The sequence below is a fragment of the Lacerta agilis genome, chromosome 5, assembly GCF_009819535.1.
Source record: "Lacerta agilis isolate rLacAgi1 chromosome 5, rLacAgi1.pri, whole genome shotgun sequence".
Taxonomy (NCBI): Eukaryota; Metazoa; Chordata; class Lepidosauria; order Squamata; family Lacertidae; genus Lacerta; species Lacerta agilis.
The window spans coordinates 55744625-55762038 of record NC_046316.1 but is presented as its reverse complement, the minus strand read 5'-3'; the positions used below and the strand labels follow the sequence as shown (position 1 = coordinate 55762038).

Genomic DNA, 17414 nt, shown 5'->3' with positions numbered 1-17414 from the left:
TCATAGTAAAGCATCAGAAAGAACCACTTTCCTTTCCTTTTGCGGGAGAGCTGTCCAGTTCTTGGCCACACAAGGTCCTTCTCCCTGCCTTCCTGAGTAAATCAAGTTTCTTTGGTCACTTTCAGCTATGCTGCCTTTTGCCCATTGTCAAGGGTAGCAGAGATCAGCTTCCCTTGCCTCACAGCACCTGCAGCGTGATTCTCCCACAGTGGCTGGGGATTTCAGCCACGGAGGAAAATCTAGAGTCCATTAGGGTTGAGCGGCTTGGGTTAGGGGGCAAGTCTGAGCAGACACTGTTTAGGCCCTGGGGTTGGGGCTGGAGTCCTGAAGAATTCTGGACTAGCCCGCAAGAGAATCACAGCTTCTGGCCCATTAAAAGCCACTGCCAATAGGGCAGACATGGAGAGAGTTCACTGAGAGGTAGTTCTTTTGTCAGGAAGCTGCCTCCTGTGCTGGAAGCGGCACCACTTCTGCGAGCCACAGCAGGTCCAGCTGTGCCACGTGCAACTGCTTCTGGTGGATGCGGCGCAGACGGAAGAGGTAGAGTCCAATTGCAAGCATCACCACAAGAATGCACACAAAGAAAAGATAGTGGTTATAAACAAAGGAGAGACGGAGCCACGGGCTGCGAGGTTGATGGATGCTCTCCTGGCGGAGATCCCTGAAAAACAAAGAAAAATCAGTCTGAAGCTGAAATGTGAAGCTGCGCTAAGCTTGAGTCTCTTGCAACTAGCAGACAAAGAAGCATTCCAGATACTGCAGTAAGTATGATTCCCAAATAACTGGCATTTCTCTGGCCTATGCCCTACAGACCATTTGTAAATAGATGAGAGATGTCAAAAACATAGGTTTAGTTTTTTAACGGTTTAAGACACCATGTTGCCTACTGATAAAGGATCAACTTCCTTTTCATGCAGGCTCTGTGCTTCATTGAGGGTGCATTTGATGTCTCTCCTTTAGGTAGCTCTTAAAAACATACCAGGTCTCTGCATGCCCCTGCTTTCTCCTTTTCTGTTTTTTTCAGAAAAGCACTGCTGGCAGATCACTTGCTTTCTCAAGTTTAAAAAATGCAACTTCAGACTTTAAACACAGAGTACTGAACTCCTCCATGTTTCACGCTCAATCCTATGCATGCTTATTGAGAGTAAGCCCTCCTCATCTTGAACTCTGTGAGGCTTACTCCCAAGTTCACATATTAAGATGACTGAACACTCTAATTAGGGCTAGAAAACCAGCATTTTACTCCTAGTCAAGCGCCATGGTCCAGTTCTTTACTGAAGACCTTGTTTGAAAAACTGATTCTGATGTAACCAAAAGAACTCTACCACTCTTAAGATGAGAAAACATGCAGTGGGCAGCAATTTAGATTACCTGAGTGGCAGGAACCGAGTTTTATAGAGAATGGCTCCCAGTGTCCATTGTACCTCACGATCATACACCAACTGGGCTGTGCGCAGACCAGAATAATCCTTGGGAAAATGAAAGCCTTCGTGCAGGACTTGGTGCATCCATGCTGATTTGAAGCACTGGTACCTGCAAGCAGAGCATAGAGACTCCATCACAAACTGAGGCTCATCAGTTGAGAAGACTGCTGGGGGGCAATCTTACCCCCACCCCTTCACCGTCCATGGAAGAAGAGTTAAGGACCAAGCACATCTGTGAAAAGGAAGAATGGATTCTTACTTGACACGGTGCAGGTCTGCATGTGCTGAGTATAGGTGGTCTCGGAACCTCTGGGTCAGTAAGGACCAGCTCAGGCTGCAATAATCCTGGAAGGAGGCAAAAGACATGAGTGGGCACAGAAACAACACCCCTATCCTGGCAAAGTGATGATCACATATTTTAGAGTCACCTGGGCAGCGCGTGTGAACGTGGGCATGTGGTACAGTCCTCCCAGGCGCAGCACATCTTCGGTGCAGTAGTAGAATTCAGAGAACCCATAGAATTCGCTGTTAACAAAGTCAATCGGTGCCTGATAGGTGTTGCGCAGAGAGACCGTGGTTTTGTTGTCTCCCGCCAGCAGGAGGCGCACTTGCTTTGCACACGACTGCCAGTCCCCCTGGCCCTTGATGTGCAGGGTCTGGCCGCCATGCTCCACAACATCCTCCAGTCCCACAGGCAGGCAGGGGTCCAAGACGGGCACCCCAGCATTTGCACCGAGCTGCTCACCCTGCAACCTGCAACGAGAGCCTAAGCTTCAGGGTTGGGAAAACACAGACATCCCCAGCGACAAGTTATGATCGGTGAGTTCTTCTGTGCCACCCCTAAACAGGCTAGAGATGTGCATGCAGACGATCAAAAACTTCTCCCAATGATCTCATCACTCAGGGAGCCTGCCTCCTACAAAACACACACACAGAGAATGCCCTCTCCCAGGCTGCCACTCCTTGAACTTCTGGGGGCAGTGGAATCCAGAGCTGCCTTTAGCCAGACGTTTTGAGACCTGGCAGCATGAGGACATCACCTGTTGCGGGTGGTGGTCTGATTCAGCACCAGCTCTTCATAGCGCTGACGGGCATAGTTGCCCCCAAAACCCAGGAAGGTGCTGACGTAGACTCGGTACACGTGCTTCGTGTGTTGCATGTCACAGCCAAGGTTGAAATCAGCAAGCAGGCTCTTGGCAGCTTCCTCCTGTCGGTAGCAGAGGGGAGGGAGAAGGGGGGAGTAAGAAACAGTGCCCAACCTGAACCATAGCACATATTTCCTTCTCGAGCTACACACCTCCTGCGGGGAAGAGAAGGACGTGGAAGTCGGCACCTCGTAGGCGATTTGCAGAGAGGCACCTCCCATGTCAAGGATCCCAACGGTCCTCTTTCGCACCAGGGTTTCTTCCTGGCCAGCCAGGGTCACAGAAATCACTGCATCTTCCTCTACAATCCCAGAGCGAGGGAGAGAAAGAGAGAGTTGCCAAAGAAATGGAAAATGGAGATGGAAGATGGCACATCCCCATACCTCTTGGGCTGAACACTTGAAATGTCTAGGGTTTGGGGGGCAGAAGTTAGGGAAGAAATGGGGATCAGCTCTATTCTCTCTTGTTCACCTTCACTCCTGCTAAACTGCAGAATGGGAAGGGGCCTTAGTTCAGGTCAAGTGGGAAAGCCAAATCTCCATTCCTGCTGGGAATCGAGCAAACTGTGCTGGAGATTCCCTCCCTCAAGAGGGAACTGAGCCGAAAGAGAAAACTTCTACCTACCCATTCAACTCCACTGTCCCTTTCCCGAAGTCTCACCTTCTTCGTGGTCAAATCTTCCCAATACAAAGTTGATGCCTATCCAAGCATAGACTCCTGGGAAATTTGAGGTGGGGGAAGAAAGAGAATCAAGAGCAGTGTTGGGTTCCTTGAAGGTACAGGGCTTTGTGTGGTGCATGAGTAGCACCCTGTGAAGTTTGAGGGGAGGGAACAACCCCAAGGGACAGGCACCACCAGCAGCAAGTTAAGCTAAACCCCCAGATCCTGTGCAGTGCTGCCTCACTACCTACCTTCCCCCCCTCTCCCTTCACCCTTTGCCAAACTCCCTAAGATAGAGTGAATGAGCCTTTCTGGCCCAACACCTACCTTCTTGCTTCCCAGAGATCACTTCTGCCTGTGATTTTGAGAAGAGGAAATCAAACTCCAAGGGCACATCCCTCACCAGGTCCTCCAGGATGGCCGTCTGCTGCCTGCGAAGATCCAAAAGCAGACAAACTGAGCTGCTCCCATTTCTTTGTACTGAAATATAATTAGCCCCCCTCTCCACTGCTCCTTTGCTGAATGGCCAAGATGTCTAAACAGCAGACTCCACCTCATTTCAAAAACCCGTCCTTTTGTCCTCCTGTGCAAGTCACCCTTCTCACTTGGTCTCTTTCCAGCCACGAATTTGCAAACACTTACACAACTTCATAAGCAGGACTTAATTTTTAGCTCCACTTAGAGTGGAGATGACCCATTGCTCACTATCAAGTTAGGGAACCCTGTGTGGCAATGTTGTGGATAGTAGGAGAGGATATATTGATTAAATATTATCCTTCCTCACTCACATTAGTGAGCTAGTCTCCAACCCCATCAGCCCGGACACTGAGGTCCAGCACATAGGGCCTTCTGGCGGTTCCTTCACTGTGAGAAGTGAAGTTACAGGGAACCAGGCAGAGGGCCTTCTCAGTGGTGGCGCCTGCCCTGTGGAACGCCCTCCCATCAGATGTCAAGGAAATATATCCGACTTTTATAAGACATCTGAATGCAGCCCTGTTTAGGGTAGTTTTTAATGTTTGAAGTTTTGCTCTGTTTTTAATGTTCTGTTGAAAGCCATCCAAAGTGGCTGGGGAAACCCAGCCAGATGGGCGTGTAGAAATAAATTATTATTATTACTAGTAGCAGAGCACATTCCCTTGCACATTGCTGGAAGCTAGTTGATGGATTCATTAGAATCATTTGAATTGAGCAATCCAGTCTGGCTTGTCCAGATTGGATTGTTCCTGGTAAATTTCCCCCTTAGTTCCCTCTTAAAATCAATAATGACATGACAGTCTTCTTTTAAAAGTAATGGTAAAGTTTACTTACATTCAGTTCATAGTACTGTCCTGAAGGCAGGCTTTATCTTGTAGTTACAGTTACAGTTGTAGAGAAAAGAAGTCTGAGCTAGGCCTCAGACTTTCTACCTTGTGGCTTCCATCCTCTGTAAGGATGAGCCATGTGCTGCTGGCTAAGAGCCAGCAGAGGAGTCGCAAAAGAGCAGCAAAATAGGAAGATGGCTGCATGACTGGCCCTTTTATATTGTCTGCTAGGGTCACACCCATCTACCTGGTCGCACACAGGGGGAGGATGCTCCAGAGCAGGTATGACAGGAAGTCCTCCCTGTCTGGAGCAACAATCCCCTGTGTGTCCACTCTAGGAAACAGGAAATATAGCCTACCTACCTGTAACAGGAAATATTGTATTTGACTGCTACAGTGAAGATACACCCCATACCCTGTCCCTTTCCACTTCAGGATGCAAGTCCACCTGTAGCTCCAAGAGGCCCAGTACTTCCTGCTCCACAGTCCCAAGCCTACTCTGCTCAGGTCTTGGAAAAATATAGCTCACTCACCAGTCAGGCAGCAGCCTCATTCCTGCAGTACACAAAATGTAGAGGGGAGTCTCCTTGTGCTTGGTACTGGGCACATAGGCAGCAGCAAAGCTGAGCAATGGCCTGATGTAGTCACTAGCTTTGTCTGGAGTGGCTGCCAGAGTAGAGATCCCTGTACAATGAAAAGGGAATATTCAATCAGCTGCCATCTCTAGAGAACAACTCTGCCAACCTCCAGGTGTTTGGTGCTTGTGGGTTCACAGCCACCAACAAAAAAAGCATTTGGAAATATCCAAACCTGGCTTGATCTTCTTGACAACAGGCTGGCCATTACGGTCTCGCATCTGCCGGATGTCCAGCAGGTCGTGCGGATTCCCATTGTGTGGTGGCCAAAAGTATACAAAGACCCGTGACCCACTGCTCCCGCAATCAATAACCACTCCGTAATTCAGAGACGGGTTATTTGTGTCTGTTGCCTCCAAGGTATGAAACCGTTCCAGGTACCTGCAAGGTGAATGAGGAAGATTTGGAGTTAAGTGACAGAGACCAGACCAAACAGTCTTCACAACTCCCAAAACAAAATAAAAAGGCATATCCAGCATTCCACAGAACGCCTCCTCTGCTCTTTCAGAGGCAGTCTATTATTGCACAACAGCAATAATAGGAATTACAAGAACACAAAATGCCTATATCACTTCTCCATAAATGCTTCAAGCGATGCTGACCCAGCATGTGCATCTAGTCCCCACGGAGGCTCTTGTTCCCCCTTCTAGAAACCAGATGAAAGTTATTGGAATCCCCCTAGGCACTGGCTTCAGCTCCCCAGGAACCAGAGAACTGAAGCAGACATCCCAACCCACCCACTTTGTGCCATTTCATCGGTGCAATCAGCAAACAGGACTGAGAGACCACAGCATGTCCAGCCATTAAGAAGAAAGCTAACCAAATTAGTGGGTTTTGCAGATCCATTAGACAAAGAATTCATGCCACCACAGTTCTTATTGATCCTGCTCCCCTTTCTTGTGCTGAAGGAAATTCTAGCTCAGTCAGCACAGCCTCTGCTGCTTCCCCCACCCAGCAGCAGCAGCAGCAGCAGTGGAACAAAGCAAGGGTGTGAAGGCGGCGATCCCATGGCCAACTGCCACAGGGCCAAATGTTCCAACATCCTGACTTTTGCAGAAGAGGGAATAGATTCCGTGGGCACTCAGCTAGAGCGGCAGCTCTCACAAATGCCATGCACCACCCCAAGTATTCCAGTTGGATTTCCCCATGGACACAGGAGCCAAGGGATGCACAAATACAATTGCATCTTATCCAAGAGGGAGGAGAAGCCAGACCTATCACAGACAGAAGGTCAGGTCACAAAAGTTGAGGCATAAGCCACTATGTCAGTCTTTGTTTACATCTGTTAATCAGCATTTATGGAAGGAGCAAAGGGTGAAGGAAGAGGAGAAGCAGGAGGACCCAAGGCCTGCCATGTGGTAGGAGTACCATGGATGAGGCAGTGCCAGGCTCTCTAAACTGTGTCAGGGGGGACAAGAAGTTTATCGGAGTCTGAGTCCTAGAGGAGCCATTGAATGCCACATTATTTGACTACAGTAATTGGTAGTCTGTCCCAACAAGAAAATTCTGTCCAGTCCACATCACATTGAAAAAATAAAAGCCATGCAGCTAAATGCATCTTGTAGTATCAGCTCCGCTCTTGATGGAAGAGGCACAAGCTTTGGTCCCAAGTCCAGCAATGAACCTGTTGAAGGTAAGCTGGTGTGCATCTGATGAGTGGCTGGGGCAACCCAGCCAGATGGGCAGGGTAATATTATTATTATTATTATTATTATTATTATTATTATTATTATTATTATTACTACTACTACTACTACTACTACTGCCAGGATGGGCTCACCTGGGAATCCTATATATGCCACCTTGAGTTCCACAATGAAAGAAAAGCAGGATATACATTCCATAATTAATCAATATAATTACTGCAAATAAATGTTGGCTGCTACTGGATATTATGCAAACAAAAGCTGCAGCAGAAATGCCCTTTTAAAATTAAAGGCAAGTTGCTACCTGCAATAAGGGAAGCTGAGAGAATGTATACAATGTGAATGTATAGTTTAGAGGAAATGTGAATTTAAAAGTAATTACCAATCTCTCCTTTGGTCTGAAAATGACTTCTTTAAGGTGGTTGTCAAATGCAAATAGCTGGCTTTTGCCAAAACATTTACCCTACTTTTATCTTAATGGCCCATTTTAAAGTGATAACATCAACAAGTCTAGACTTGTTAATCTTATAAAGAACCCGCAGCTGGAGAGACCCTCTTTAGCATATCAAATAAAATTCTGGCTTCAGAGGAAGTACTGTCATTTTCCAGCAGACCATGAGAAGTCTGGTTCAGATTGGGGGAGCCTAACTTATAATCTTAAAACTATCCCCTTATTTCTTAAGATGCATCTGGGGGACAAGCAGTATTGCCTATGGAAAATCATCAGCTTTCATCCTTGACTTAAAGAACTGTTCTTTGTCATCTTATGGACAGAAATGTAAATAATTACTTCCTAGCTTTGTAATTTTTAATTCTTAGTAATCTGCCCAGCATAGTTAACACCAATGAAGAACCAGTTAGTAATGTTAAGAAGTTTTTTTGTTTGTTTGTTTTGTTTACCTTTTGTTTTCTTTATGAGTTGCTTGTTGTCTTTTATGCTTTCCTATCTCTCTGGTATTATATTTATTGACAACTTCCTTTCTTTAGGAACAGCAGACTGGTGTTAATACTTCAAGTCACACATCTAGTCATTCTGAATTTTTACTCATCTTAAGAGGAGTGGGTATAGGGAAAAGGGAGGTGTCTGAAGTGGGAAGCCTCTTCTCCTCATGGCAGTTCCTTGTGCAATTTAGAAGTCTGCTAAATCAGGACTTCACACACAGAGAAAGAGGGGGGGAGGGAGAGGGAGAGAGAGAGAAAGCTCTGAACTTTGTACAGATGATGCTGTGGAGAGGGGTTGGCAGCACAGTCTCCAGCTTCTCCTCACATGTTTGCTTACATGTGAAGCCTGAATACCCAAACAGGGGTATTCAGTGTAAAAGAAGGTGGACAAACCAGCTCAAGCAACTGCTTCTGTGCCAGATACCTCACACTTTCCAATTGCAGAACACCAACTGGCAGCAGAATTCCCTGTGCAAACGTACTGAAGAGCATTATATGCGTGGGTTGGGAATCATTTAAGGGCAAAGCCCCTTCAAAATTTGGGACTTCCCAGCAGTTAAACCTTGGGTTCTTATGTTGACGCGCTGACAGTCCTTTGTTCCCAACATTTCACTAAATGAAGAGAGCCAACAGCAGCCCTGTGAAAGCACTGCCCAGCAGGATTAGCACAGCATCTTCCTCCTCCCCCTCCAGCTTAAAAGGGCTTCAGCCTTTGTTGGTGGGAAAATGCCAGCTGAACTCAGTCCACGTGGCTTCTTCCCATCACTCCCATTTTGCTGTTGGATGGGAACTGTGAAATATGCCCTGCCATTTCCTCTGCTGTTTTTTCCATCAAGCATCTCCTTTTCTACTGCTATGTTTGTGTTACACAAAAAAATATATGCAGAACTATATGCCCAATTTTGTAATCCAAGACCAGGATCGTACAAGAACAGAGGGGAAAGGAGGGGGAATAGAAGGACTTCGTGTGCCATAGAAACTGCCACCTTGTTTGGTGCCACTAATTCTCCCCTTCCCCATAGTTTCCCCAGGAAACCAGATTCTACATTATGCGTAGCATGTATAGCAGGGATGAGGAACCTGTATCCCCCCCCCAGGTGGTGTTGGGACTCCCAGCTCCTGTTAGTAACAGTGACCATTGTCAATGGTCAGGAATAATGAGCCTTGTAGTCCAACAACATCTAGAGCAGGGGTAGCTACCCTTGGCTCACCATTTGTTGATGAACTTCAGTTCCCATCATCCCTAGCTATTGGTCATGTTGGCTAGGCATGATGGGATTTGGGAGTCCAACAACACCTAGAGGGAACCCCAAAGTACAGAATAATCTTAGCTTTGAATAAAGGGCACACCGTACTTTCTGACCCTGAAGACACCAAATATATGCCATACAGTGTAGCACTTTCCTCTAGGGTTGGTTTCATTTCATGCATAAGCTAATTTGTCTTGCTGGACAATTGCTTCCTTAAACCCATTTCATTTCCTGCAGCTCTCCTCTATTTTAGAGCAGGGAAAATAATTATAGCTAGCATTATCTCACAAAGATGTGCAAAAAAGGTATTTTGTGCTGCTGTACCTGAACATACTGTTTTGCAGATGTTGGCTGCCCTAGCTGTCTCAGAGCAGTACTGTGCTGTATTCTTAACTAATCTCTCTATGCATTTTGTAGGGTACAAAGTGACCTTTTTGCCTATATGAACAAGCCATTTCAGAAGCAATTAATTTAGAATGCTTTGCTAAAGCTTAGCTAACTTGGAAATGCAAGCAATGAAAGTCGACTGACTCCTTTGAAAGCATCTTTTTGCCTTATCTCAGCATACTTCATGCCAGCGCTGTCACATTCACCCACCTTTCAGACTGCCAGTCCCGAGAACTAGTTTTCCAATGCCATAGATTTGTGATTCCCACAAATAGCAAAATACTGGCTGCAAGTAAGAGGCCCAGCAGACCCAGCCGCTGACGGAGACAAAGGCTCACTGAAGGCACTGTGAAGTGCCAAGATGCTGGACACAGGCAGGAAAAACTGATCCTGGAAGAGAAGAAAAATCAGATTAAACAGTTGTTAAAATGTCTAGCAAAGCCTCATCAGTCAGTCACAGGTACTTGCCAACAAAATGACCTTAGAAATCCAAGTGCTGAAGCTTCCAACATACCGTACACAGCTAAACCAGCATAGCCTACAGCTGGAAGTATGGAACAGGAGGATCCTTCTTCCAAAGCAGCTGGGAATGTAACAAGGAGCAGACGGGACCCATGTGAGTACCGAGTACTGCAGTCTTAAAAAGGCATTTTAACGGCATTGGCAACCTTGCATCTAAACAAGCCGGTTGAGTCAGCTAGCAATAGCTTGCAATTAATCACCAACAATGCACGCCTATATTCATTCAGAAGTACACCCCACTATATTCATTGGGCTTACTCCCTGGGATTGCAGCCATAATCATTAACACAGCTTTGTGGAAGGGCACACATGACGTGCATTGTACATTTTCAATCTTTCCAGACCTGCAGGTGGGCCTCTGCTACTCTGTTCTTCTTTCCCACTTCCCCTTTCCCAACCATTCATTTGGGACTTGAATAATAATGGGGTTAAAGTGCTGGGAAACAATCACAGATACTCTGCAGAGACCACGTGGAAACACTCAGGCTGCCCTTCTACCCTGCACCGATTAGCACCAAGCTGTGATCTTTGAACTTAAGTGGCTGCTAGCCAGGTTGGCTGTAACAGCAGAGGTTTTTAAGACATACCAGCCTCACAGAGGGAGCAAGGGAAGAGGCTGACAATGTTATTTTAAATAGGGTCACCAGGGGCAGGGGAGCTGAAGAGAAGGGTAGATAATGCTGTGTTGTATCCCAATCTCTGAGCGGCAAAAGAAAAAGAATCCCTGCAGCAAAGCAGTTCTAAATGCAAAACCCCTGTCCCAAAGCCATGCTGATCAACAAGCAATCTCGAACCCAGATCAGTGCTGGGCTATATCTGGTTTTCAGATCTTTGTGGGATCCTTCCGTTTCTTTTTTGGTCTCCCCCTGCGCTTGTGGGTCAGGGGTCTCAAACTCCAGCTCCCAAGGCTCCCACAGCGCACCTGCTCTCCCAGCGGCATCAAGGTCGCCACCGCCCTGCCTAGAAGCCGGGAAGCGACCCACGCCCACTGGGTACGATGACGACGACGAGGAGATCCCGTCGCCTCACCTGGCCATGTGCTCGCCCCGCAGTCCGTCAGCTTCTTCCAGTGCGGGTCCCGGGAGGAAGTAGCATCTCTTTCAGCCCCTCTAAGATGCGGGATGATCCTGGACCCTGAAAAAGAAAGGAAGAGACGGAGCGGTTAAACCAGGGACCAGCGCCGACGACCTCCCCGCCTCCACCCCCTGAAAGGGCCACAAAATCGGTCCGTTAATTAATGGTCCGCATTTCATCCCATGTTGAGAGCAGTTTCACAAGGAGAGAGAGAGAGAGACGCGCCTCTCCTCCGCCCCGGCAGTGCCGCGGTTCCTTTCGCACACAGACAGCGCTCCTTTCCCCCCGCTTTCCCGGGGAGCCGACTTACCACCGCTGCCTTCCTACCGCGCTCGCCGTCCGGCACCACGACTTCGTCGGCCCTTTGCTCCAGCCACGTCCCCAGGGCGACCGGGCTCGGCGGCAGCGGGAGCCAATGGCAGAGCCCGTGTAAGGTTGACGCAATGGAACCGAGTCGGCCTGGGCTCCGCCTCCCGCGGCGAGCAGCCAACCAGCTGCGCTTTTCGAAGGGCACGCCGCGCTTTCCAGGACGGGACCCGATACTCTCCTCAAGTGTCATTCAGTAATTTCCAACACGTCACAAGCTCTGGGCCAACCCGGCGAGGGTCATTCGGGCGGGTTTTCGTTACGTCATGCGTATATTGCCCAATTCGTAGGCCCCAAGGGTGGCTTTTCAACGTACACTTCTTTTTTTCTCAGCGTAAACCTCTTCTGTTTTTGTGGGCCTCGTCTTCGCCGGGACGCGCAAGCGCCCTGTTGCCCATTCGCAGCTCCCAGTCAACCCTCACACTGCATGTTTGGTCCACCAATGTATAGACATATTCTTCCCACGGCAACGTCATCACTGAAAGCAAGCCAACCTACATCCACAAACAAACCCCACGCACCATAGAAAACTGCGCAGCCTTATTACAAGCCTGTCACTTTGAACGGCAGGCATCATAGCCAATACTTTTCTCCTTTTTCCCACGTATATCGAATAAAGCGGAAAGGTAGCCAATCGGGTGAGGAACGAACGAAAGGTCAAAGAGGTATTGCCCAATATCCTCTCTGGAAAGGCGGGAGACAGGACCAACGTTAGCCAATGGAAGCGAGCGTGAGTCGCAGCCTACCAATGGACATTGGCTCGGGGCGGCGCGAAAACCGTCAGCGGCCAATGAGTGACGTCCATGGGCGGGGCGGACAGAGCGGGAGCCGCAGGACCGAGTGTGCAGCCCGCAACGGACTCGACGGCGGTGCCATGGAGCTCGGGGCGGGCGGCGCGGCTGGGCCCGGGCAGCGCGGTGGGGCAGAGCCGGGCCGCCAGCTCCTCCTGCTGCTGGGCGGGGGCGACGGTGGAGGGTCGGGTTGGGCGTGGCCCTCGGGGGGTGGCGGGGAGGGTGGGACTGGAACGGACACTGAGGCCGGCCCGGAGCCGGACTACGAGGCCCTCCCGCGGGGCTCCGCCGCCTCCACCCACATGCTCGCAGGGGCTGTGGCGGGGGTGCTGGAGCACAGCCTCATGTACCCGGTGGACTGTGTCAAGGTGAGAACGGGCGCCGAGCTGCTCTCGCGCCTCCGGGAGCAGGGCGGGTGCTGGCGGGAATCGGGCGGCGGGGAGCTGAGACGAGAAGCGGGAGTCACTGGGCAGGACCTGAGAGCGGTTAACCGGTACACGATCTTCATTAGTGTTGCACTTTAATCCGCATCACCGGACCGTCCGACTCGATCCGAATTTAGCAAAAGGGGAAAAAAACAGAGTTGACAGGCGAAGGAGGTGTCTCCCGATGAATGTGATGGAGCTGACGACTTTGGGGAGGGATGGATCAAACACGTTCTCGGCTCTTTTGCTGGCTAATGGCAGAAGTGCCAACGAACGATCACTTGACAGGAGAGTTATGTGTTGCCTCCACTAGTTGACAAGAAGCAAGATCGGTTTCCTTGATCACGTTTCAGGCCTTCACTTTTGCCGCCAAAGCGACCGACCTGGTTCCGGAAATATTTAGGGTTGGGAGGAAGGGGTAAAGGGGGGGATATACACACTCTTTTGTGTGCAGCCATCAAATGCAGCTGAATGTCTCTCAAAGGAAGGAGTGTCTTGGGTTGGGAGAGCTAGGTGTGGAGCGCTTACTAGGCTAAGTCCTTTGGCATATCTAACCTGCTCCCCTCCCTGCGCTGGCAGACAAGGATGCAGAGCCTGCAACCGGAACCTGCTGCTCGCTACCGGAATGTGCTGGAGGCCCTGTGGCGGATCGTGCGGACTGAAGGGATCTGGCGACCCATGCGTGGATTGAACATCACAGCCACAGGGGCAGGCCCTGCTCATGCCTTGTATTTCGCCTGCTATGAAAAGTTGAAAAAGACACTTACCGACATTATCCATGCTGGGGGCAATAGTCACGTGGCCAACGGTATTGTCCCTTCTTGCCTCCTTGCCCCACCCTGAGGGTTCCTTTGTCCCCAGCTAGGACTGTTAGTGAAATGAAGAACTGGATGCCTGGTTCTTTCTTACTGCTCTTATATTGCTAACTTCTGAATCCTGTTTACTATTGACATTCTTCCCTAATGCTGTGTTCTGCTTCACTCCAAGCATTATCTAACTATGATAATTAGGAATGTAGGATTTGCCATTGACTTTTGAAGGGAATTTGTGAATGAGAAGGGATTGTGGGAATTAGATGGGGCAGACAGCTGCAGTTTCCATCAGAGCAGACAGAAACTTTTTTATTGTGAAGATAGAATGGGTTTGCTGCTGTTTGTATTTCATTTTGACTTTATATAGCGCTCTTCCTTTGAAGCAGCTGTCCTAGGTTTGTCCATGTTTGTATCTGCTCTTACATTTGTCCTTTTAGCATCCTCATTTTTGAGTGGGGAGAACCCCAAGCTTGCTGTAACGTGTTGTAGTCTGGTCTGCTTACATTTACTTTTTCACACTAGCATGCTTCTGAGGCTCCTTCATCTCTGATACTCTGGACAGATAATAGGAAGACCCAATTAGTTGGAGATCCTAGAATTTTGGAACTAACTCGTCTGACTCTGAAGCTTGTTGGATGTGTTAGCAGGACGGCGGCAGAATCCTAAATAGCTACAAGACGGTCTTGGCTCTTCTATGCTCTAGGAATTAAAGATGATAGATAATTTACAATGCAATCCTAACCATGTTTACTCAGAAGCAGAGCCGTCTCATCCATAGAGGCCGGTGGCGCGGCGCGCCAGGGCGCAGGGCACCCCAGGGGCGCCCCCGTGAGCCCGCCGGCATACCGGGCTCCCCCTCCCCAACCCGCCCCCGCCCCCATGGGCAGGCAGGCACTCGCGCACCAGCGGGCGGGCGGGCTATAAGCCGCCCGCCCTCGCCTCCCGGAGCCCCAGCTGGAGCGCTGAAGCGACGTGGGGCTTTGCGCGACCTTCCAGCACTCCAGCTGGGGCTCTGGGAGGCGAGGGTGACCGGCTTGCAGCCCGCCCCCCCACCGGCTTGCAGCCCGCCCTCCCGCCAGTGCGCGAGCGCCCGTCCGCCCGCCCCTCATCCTCCGCCCGCCGGAGCGCGGGCGCCCGCTCCAACGCCACGCCTCTCATCCCCCGCTCGCCCACCCCCCCTCCCGAGGGGCGGCCAGCGCGGGAGGAAGGCGGGCGGAGAGGCGGCAGGCTGGGGGCGCCGAGGGATCGCTGCGCCAGGGCGGCAGATCCCTCTAAGACGGGCCTGCTCAGAAGTAAGTCCTATTTAATTCAGTGGGACTTACTCCAAGGTAAGTGGAGTTAGGATTGCAGTCTTAGTCATCTGATTCCCCCCTCCCCCAATCCGGGTTGAGATTAATATGATAAATATTGCCTGCACTGGAGCCTTGAATATTTCTGATATTCCCTTTCTGAAAACTGATGCTAACTTCTCAGTGAACTTTCACTCTCTCTTGGGGAGGGGGGTGCCCCTATTTGCTTGCATACACTCTTCTGGTGGTACATTCTGAGAGCTCCTTAGGACAATGGCAGGTCTTCTTCCCACTTTTCACATGTAATAGTCCTTGTTTTGCAGGCGCAGCAGGCTGTGTGGCAACATTGCTTCATGATGCAGCCATGAACCCAGCAGAAGGTAATGTTGCTTCCCAGCAGTCCTGCAACTTTCATGCGGCTTGTGCTGCTCCATTCTTGTCACCAGGGGGTGCTTTCATGTTGCTTGTGATACAGTTTAGATATGGAGCCTTACCTACTACAAGGGTTCTTTGGATGCTGCTGGTGGGTGGTGGACAAGACTTGGCTGAAGCAAAGAAGGTATTTGTGTCTGCCTTTGCTCTTGGTGTTGATAAATGACATAAAAACAATAGTGCAACTTGTCTTTCATATTTGTGCTCCCTACATTGTGTAGGCAAAATCAGATCTCATTTCAGTAACCCCAGTTTTTTACTTGGTGTCTCACAATTCCAGACTTGGGGTATTACTGTTTTTTCATGAATTGTGGAGTTCTGCAGGATTTGCTGGGTGGATAGATAGATCACACTGAGGCAAGTTTGAGGGATGCAGTGGCCCCTGAATCTATTAAAGTGTTTACATAGTATGCACACTGTTCAGATCACCGCATTTATTTATTTATTTCTTTTCTTTTCTTTTCTTTTCTTTGCTCTTCCCTGCCCTTCTCTCGTTTCCATGGCTGGGCTGCTGCTGTCATCTTGTAATCAGTGGTAAAGCAGAGAATGCAGATGTACAACTCTCCATACCAGCGAGCAACAGACTGTGTACGTGCTGTATGGTGCAATGAAGGGGCAGGAGCTTTCTACCGAAGCTACACCACTCAGCTGACGATGAACATCCCCTTCCAGGCCATCCACTTCATGGCATATGAATCTTTGCAGGAGCACCTCAATCCTCACAGACAGTACAACCCTAGTTCCCATATGGTGGCAGGGGCTTGTGCAGGGGCCATTGCTGCTGCTGCCACCACCCCATTGGACGTTTGCAAGACACTGCTGAATACCCAGGAGGCCCTGGCACTGAATACCAACATCAGTGGGCACATTACAGGCATGGCTCATGCATTCAGGACGGTGTACCGCGTGGGTGGGCTGACTGCCTATTTTCGAGGGGTACAGGCACGTGTCATTTACCAGATGCCCTCCACAGCCATTGCCTGGTCTGTGTATGAGTTCTTCAAATACTTCCTTACCAAGCGAAAGGAGGAGCGATTGGCCGGGAAGTGAAATGTGACTCCACCCGCTGGATTGGCTGGTGCCAGACTCAGATGACAAGCAAGCCTTTGGAATAACGATGCCGCCTCTTGCCTGCTGCTGCATTTTGCACAGCCCATCATCCTTCTCCCAAATGGATAGTACACAATGAGCAGCAGCTTGGCCTGCCCTTTTCTAGCCTGTCACCTAACAAGCATCTCCCTTGCCCCAAAAGTTGTATTCCCTTAAAAGAGGTGGAGACTACCATGAGCTACTGTGAGCACATTGGAACTTGGGGTGATGACCTGCATACCGACCGGGTTGCTGTTATGACTGCATGGTGATGGAGGCAGGGGAAGTGTTAGCTCAGCTGTTGTCTAGTAGCACACACACAAACCTCATGCTCTCTGGGAAGGCTTTGATTGTTGTGGCCCTTGGCACCTCCAATAAAGTCTGCTTTATCGTCACAGCCCTTGTTTGCTCTTATTATCCTTATCTCTTGCTCTCTTTTTAGCAGCTCAATAGGGCTTTGTTACAGGTAAGTTGGACCAACCTATAGCAGGATGGTCTAAATTGTTTCCCCTTGTGGTAGGTGGCAGAGTAGAAGTGAGATTAGTATCATATAATGCCGCATCTTGTATTGACTAATATTGATCCATGAAGAACCAGCTTTCTATTGTGATTAAACAGTATTTGGAGAGCATTTATGTTCCTACAGGATACCAGCACCAGGCAACTGACAGATTTAGGTGATTCTTGTTCCTCCCATATATATTTCAGTGGTATTCTTACCTACCAACATAGCTCAAACACACATTCTTATAGTAGCAGAGGGAAAGATGCAGTGTCTGCCTCAGTCAGGTGTTCTTTCAAATGGCTTGCAGTGTCCTCCAGTAGTATATATATTGTGATGGAAAATACACAGGTGCATGTGTGCACATAGGTAAAAAAAAATAGTTCTTGTTCCGATTATCCTCTATCACACCAGACAGAGTAGTAATATGAGTAGTTTGAGAACAGGCAGACAGGTGATATTGGGGAACACCATTGTTCCATCTGCAGTTATAAAGCATGCATTCTCTGCTTGCCTTGTCCTATGATGCTGGCCCTCCATGTTGCAGGAACTCCAAAAGTATGGCACTTAGGTTCCAGGTAACTTTTAACTTGGAATGGCCAACAAAGATGACTGTGTTAATGGGCTTCATCTTACTTCTTAGGGGGGGAAGTGTGGCAATCTTACCTCCTACTCTTGATCCCAAGATTTGGAATATGTCATTTAGAAAGAGGAATACACAA

At 49.2% G+C, this 17414-nt stretch overlaps 2 protein-coding genes across 4 annotated transcripts; one reads left to right on the top strand and one right to left on the bottom strand.

Moving 5' to 3' along the window:
* Positions 1-135: 135 nt before the first annotated feature.
* ENTPD7 (ectonucleoside triphosphate diphosphohydrolase 7) lies at positions 136-11008 on the bottom strand. Of its 2 annotated transcripts, none has more exons than XM_033149918.1 (12): positions 10942-11008; positions 9601-9780; positions 5341-5546; positions 5064-5214; positions 3557-3660; positions 3230-3286; positions 2722-2870; positions 2465-2631; positions 1853-2177; positions 1684-1769; positions 1372-1533; positions 136-661 (listed from the first exon to the last, which is right to left on the bottom strand). In XM_033149918.1, exons 1-12 carry the CDS (start codon positions 10947-10949, stop codon positions 433-435), a joined length of 1824 nt encoding a protein of 607 aa, XP_033005809.1. In that variant the 5' UTR covers positions 10950-11008; the 3' UTR covers positions 136-432. The 2 variants fall into 2 exon arrangements, with proteins under 2 accessions (XP_033005809.1, XP_033005810.1); XM_033149919.1 differs by lacking the exon at positions 10942-11008 and adding an exon at positions 7712-7962 and having other exon boundaries at positions 9601-9736.
* A 1338-nt stretch (positions 11009-12346) lies between these two features.
* Positions 12347-16585, top strand: SLC25A28 (solute carrier family 25 member 28). 2 transcript variants are annotated; one of them, XM_033149917.1, is made up of 4 exons: positions 12347-12511; positions 13148-13376; positions 14993-15049; positions 15634-16585. In XM_033149917.1, exons 1-4 carry the CDS (start codon positions 12446-12448, stop codon positions 16149-16151), a joined length of 870 nt encoding a protein of 289 aa, XP_033005808.1. In that variant the 5' UTR covers positions 12347-12445; the 3' UTR covers positions 16152-16585. The 2 variants fall into 2 exon arrangements, with proteins under 2 accessions (XP_033005808.1, XP_033005807.1); XM_033149916.1 differs by lacking the exon at positions 13148-13376 and having other exon boundaries at positions 12378-12511.
* Positions 16586-17414: the final 829 nt, after the last annotated feature.

Bases quoted from the DNA above. Each gene is read 5' to 3' on its own strand.
- SLC25A28 (XM_033149917.1), top strand. From the start codon at position 12,446: ATGCTCGCAGGGGCTGTGGCGGGGGTGCTGGAGCACAGCCTCATGTAC. The intron at 13,377-14,992 runs GTATTGTCCCTT...CTTGTTTTGCAG, and splicing joins CAATAGTCACGTGGCCAACG to GCGCAGCAGGCTGTGTGGCA. The intron at 15,050-15,633 runs GTAATGTTGCTT...TCTTGTAATCAG, and splicing joins AGCCATGAACCCAGCAGAAG to TGGTAAAGCAGAGAATGCAG.
- ENTPD7 (XM_033149918.1), bottom strand. The intron at 5,215-5,340 runs GTTTGGATATTT...TTCATTGTACAG, and splicing joins TGTCAAGAAGATCAAGCCAG to GGATCTCTACTCTGGCAGCC. The intron at 662-1,371 runs GTAATCTAAATT...TTTGTTTTTCAG, and splicing joins ACTCGGTTCCTGCCACTCAG to GGATCTCCGCCAGGAGAGCA.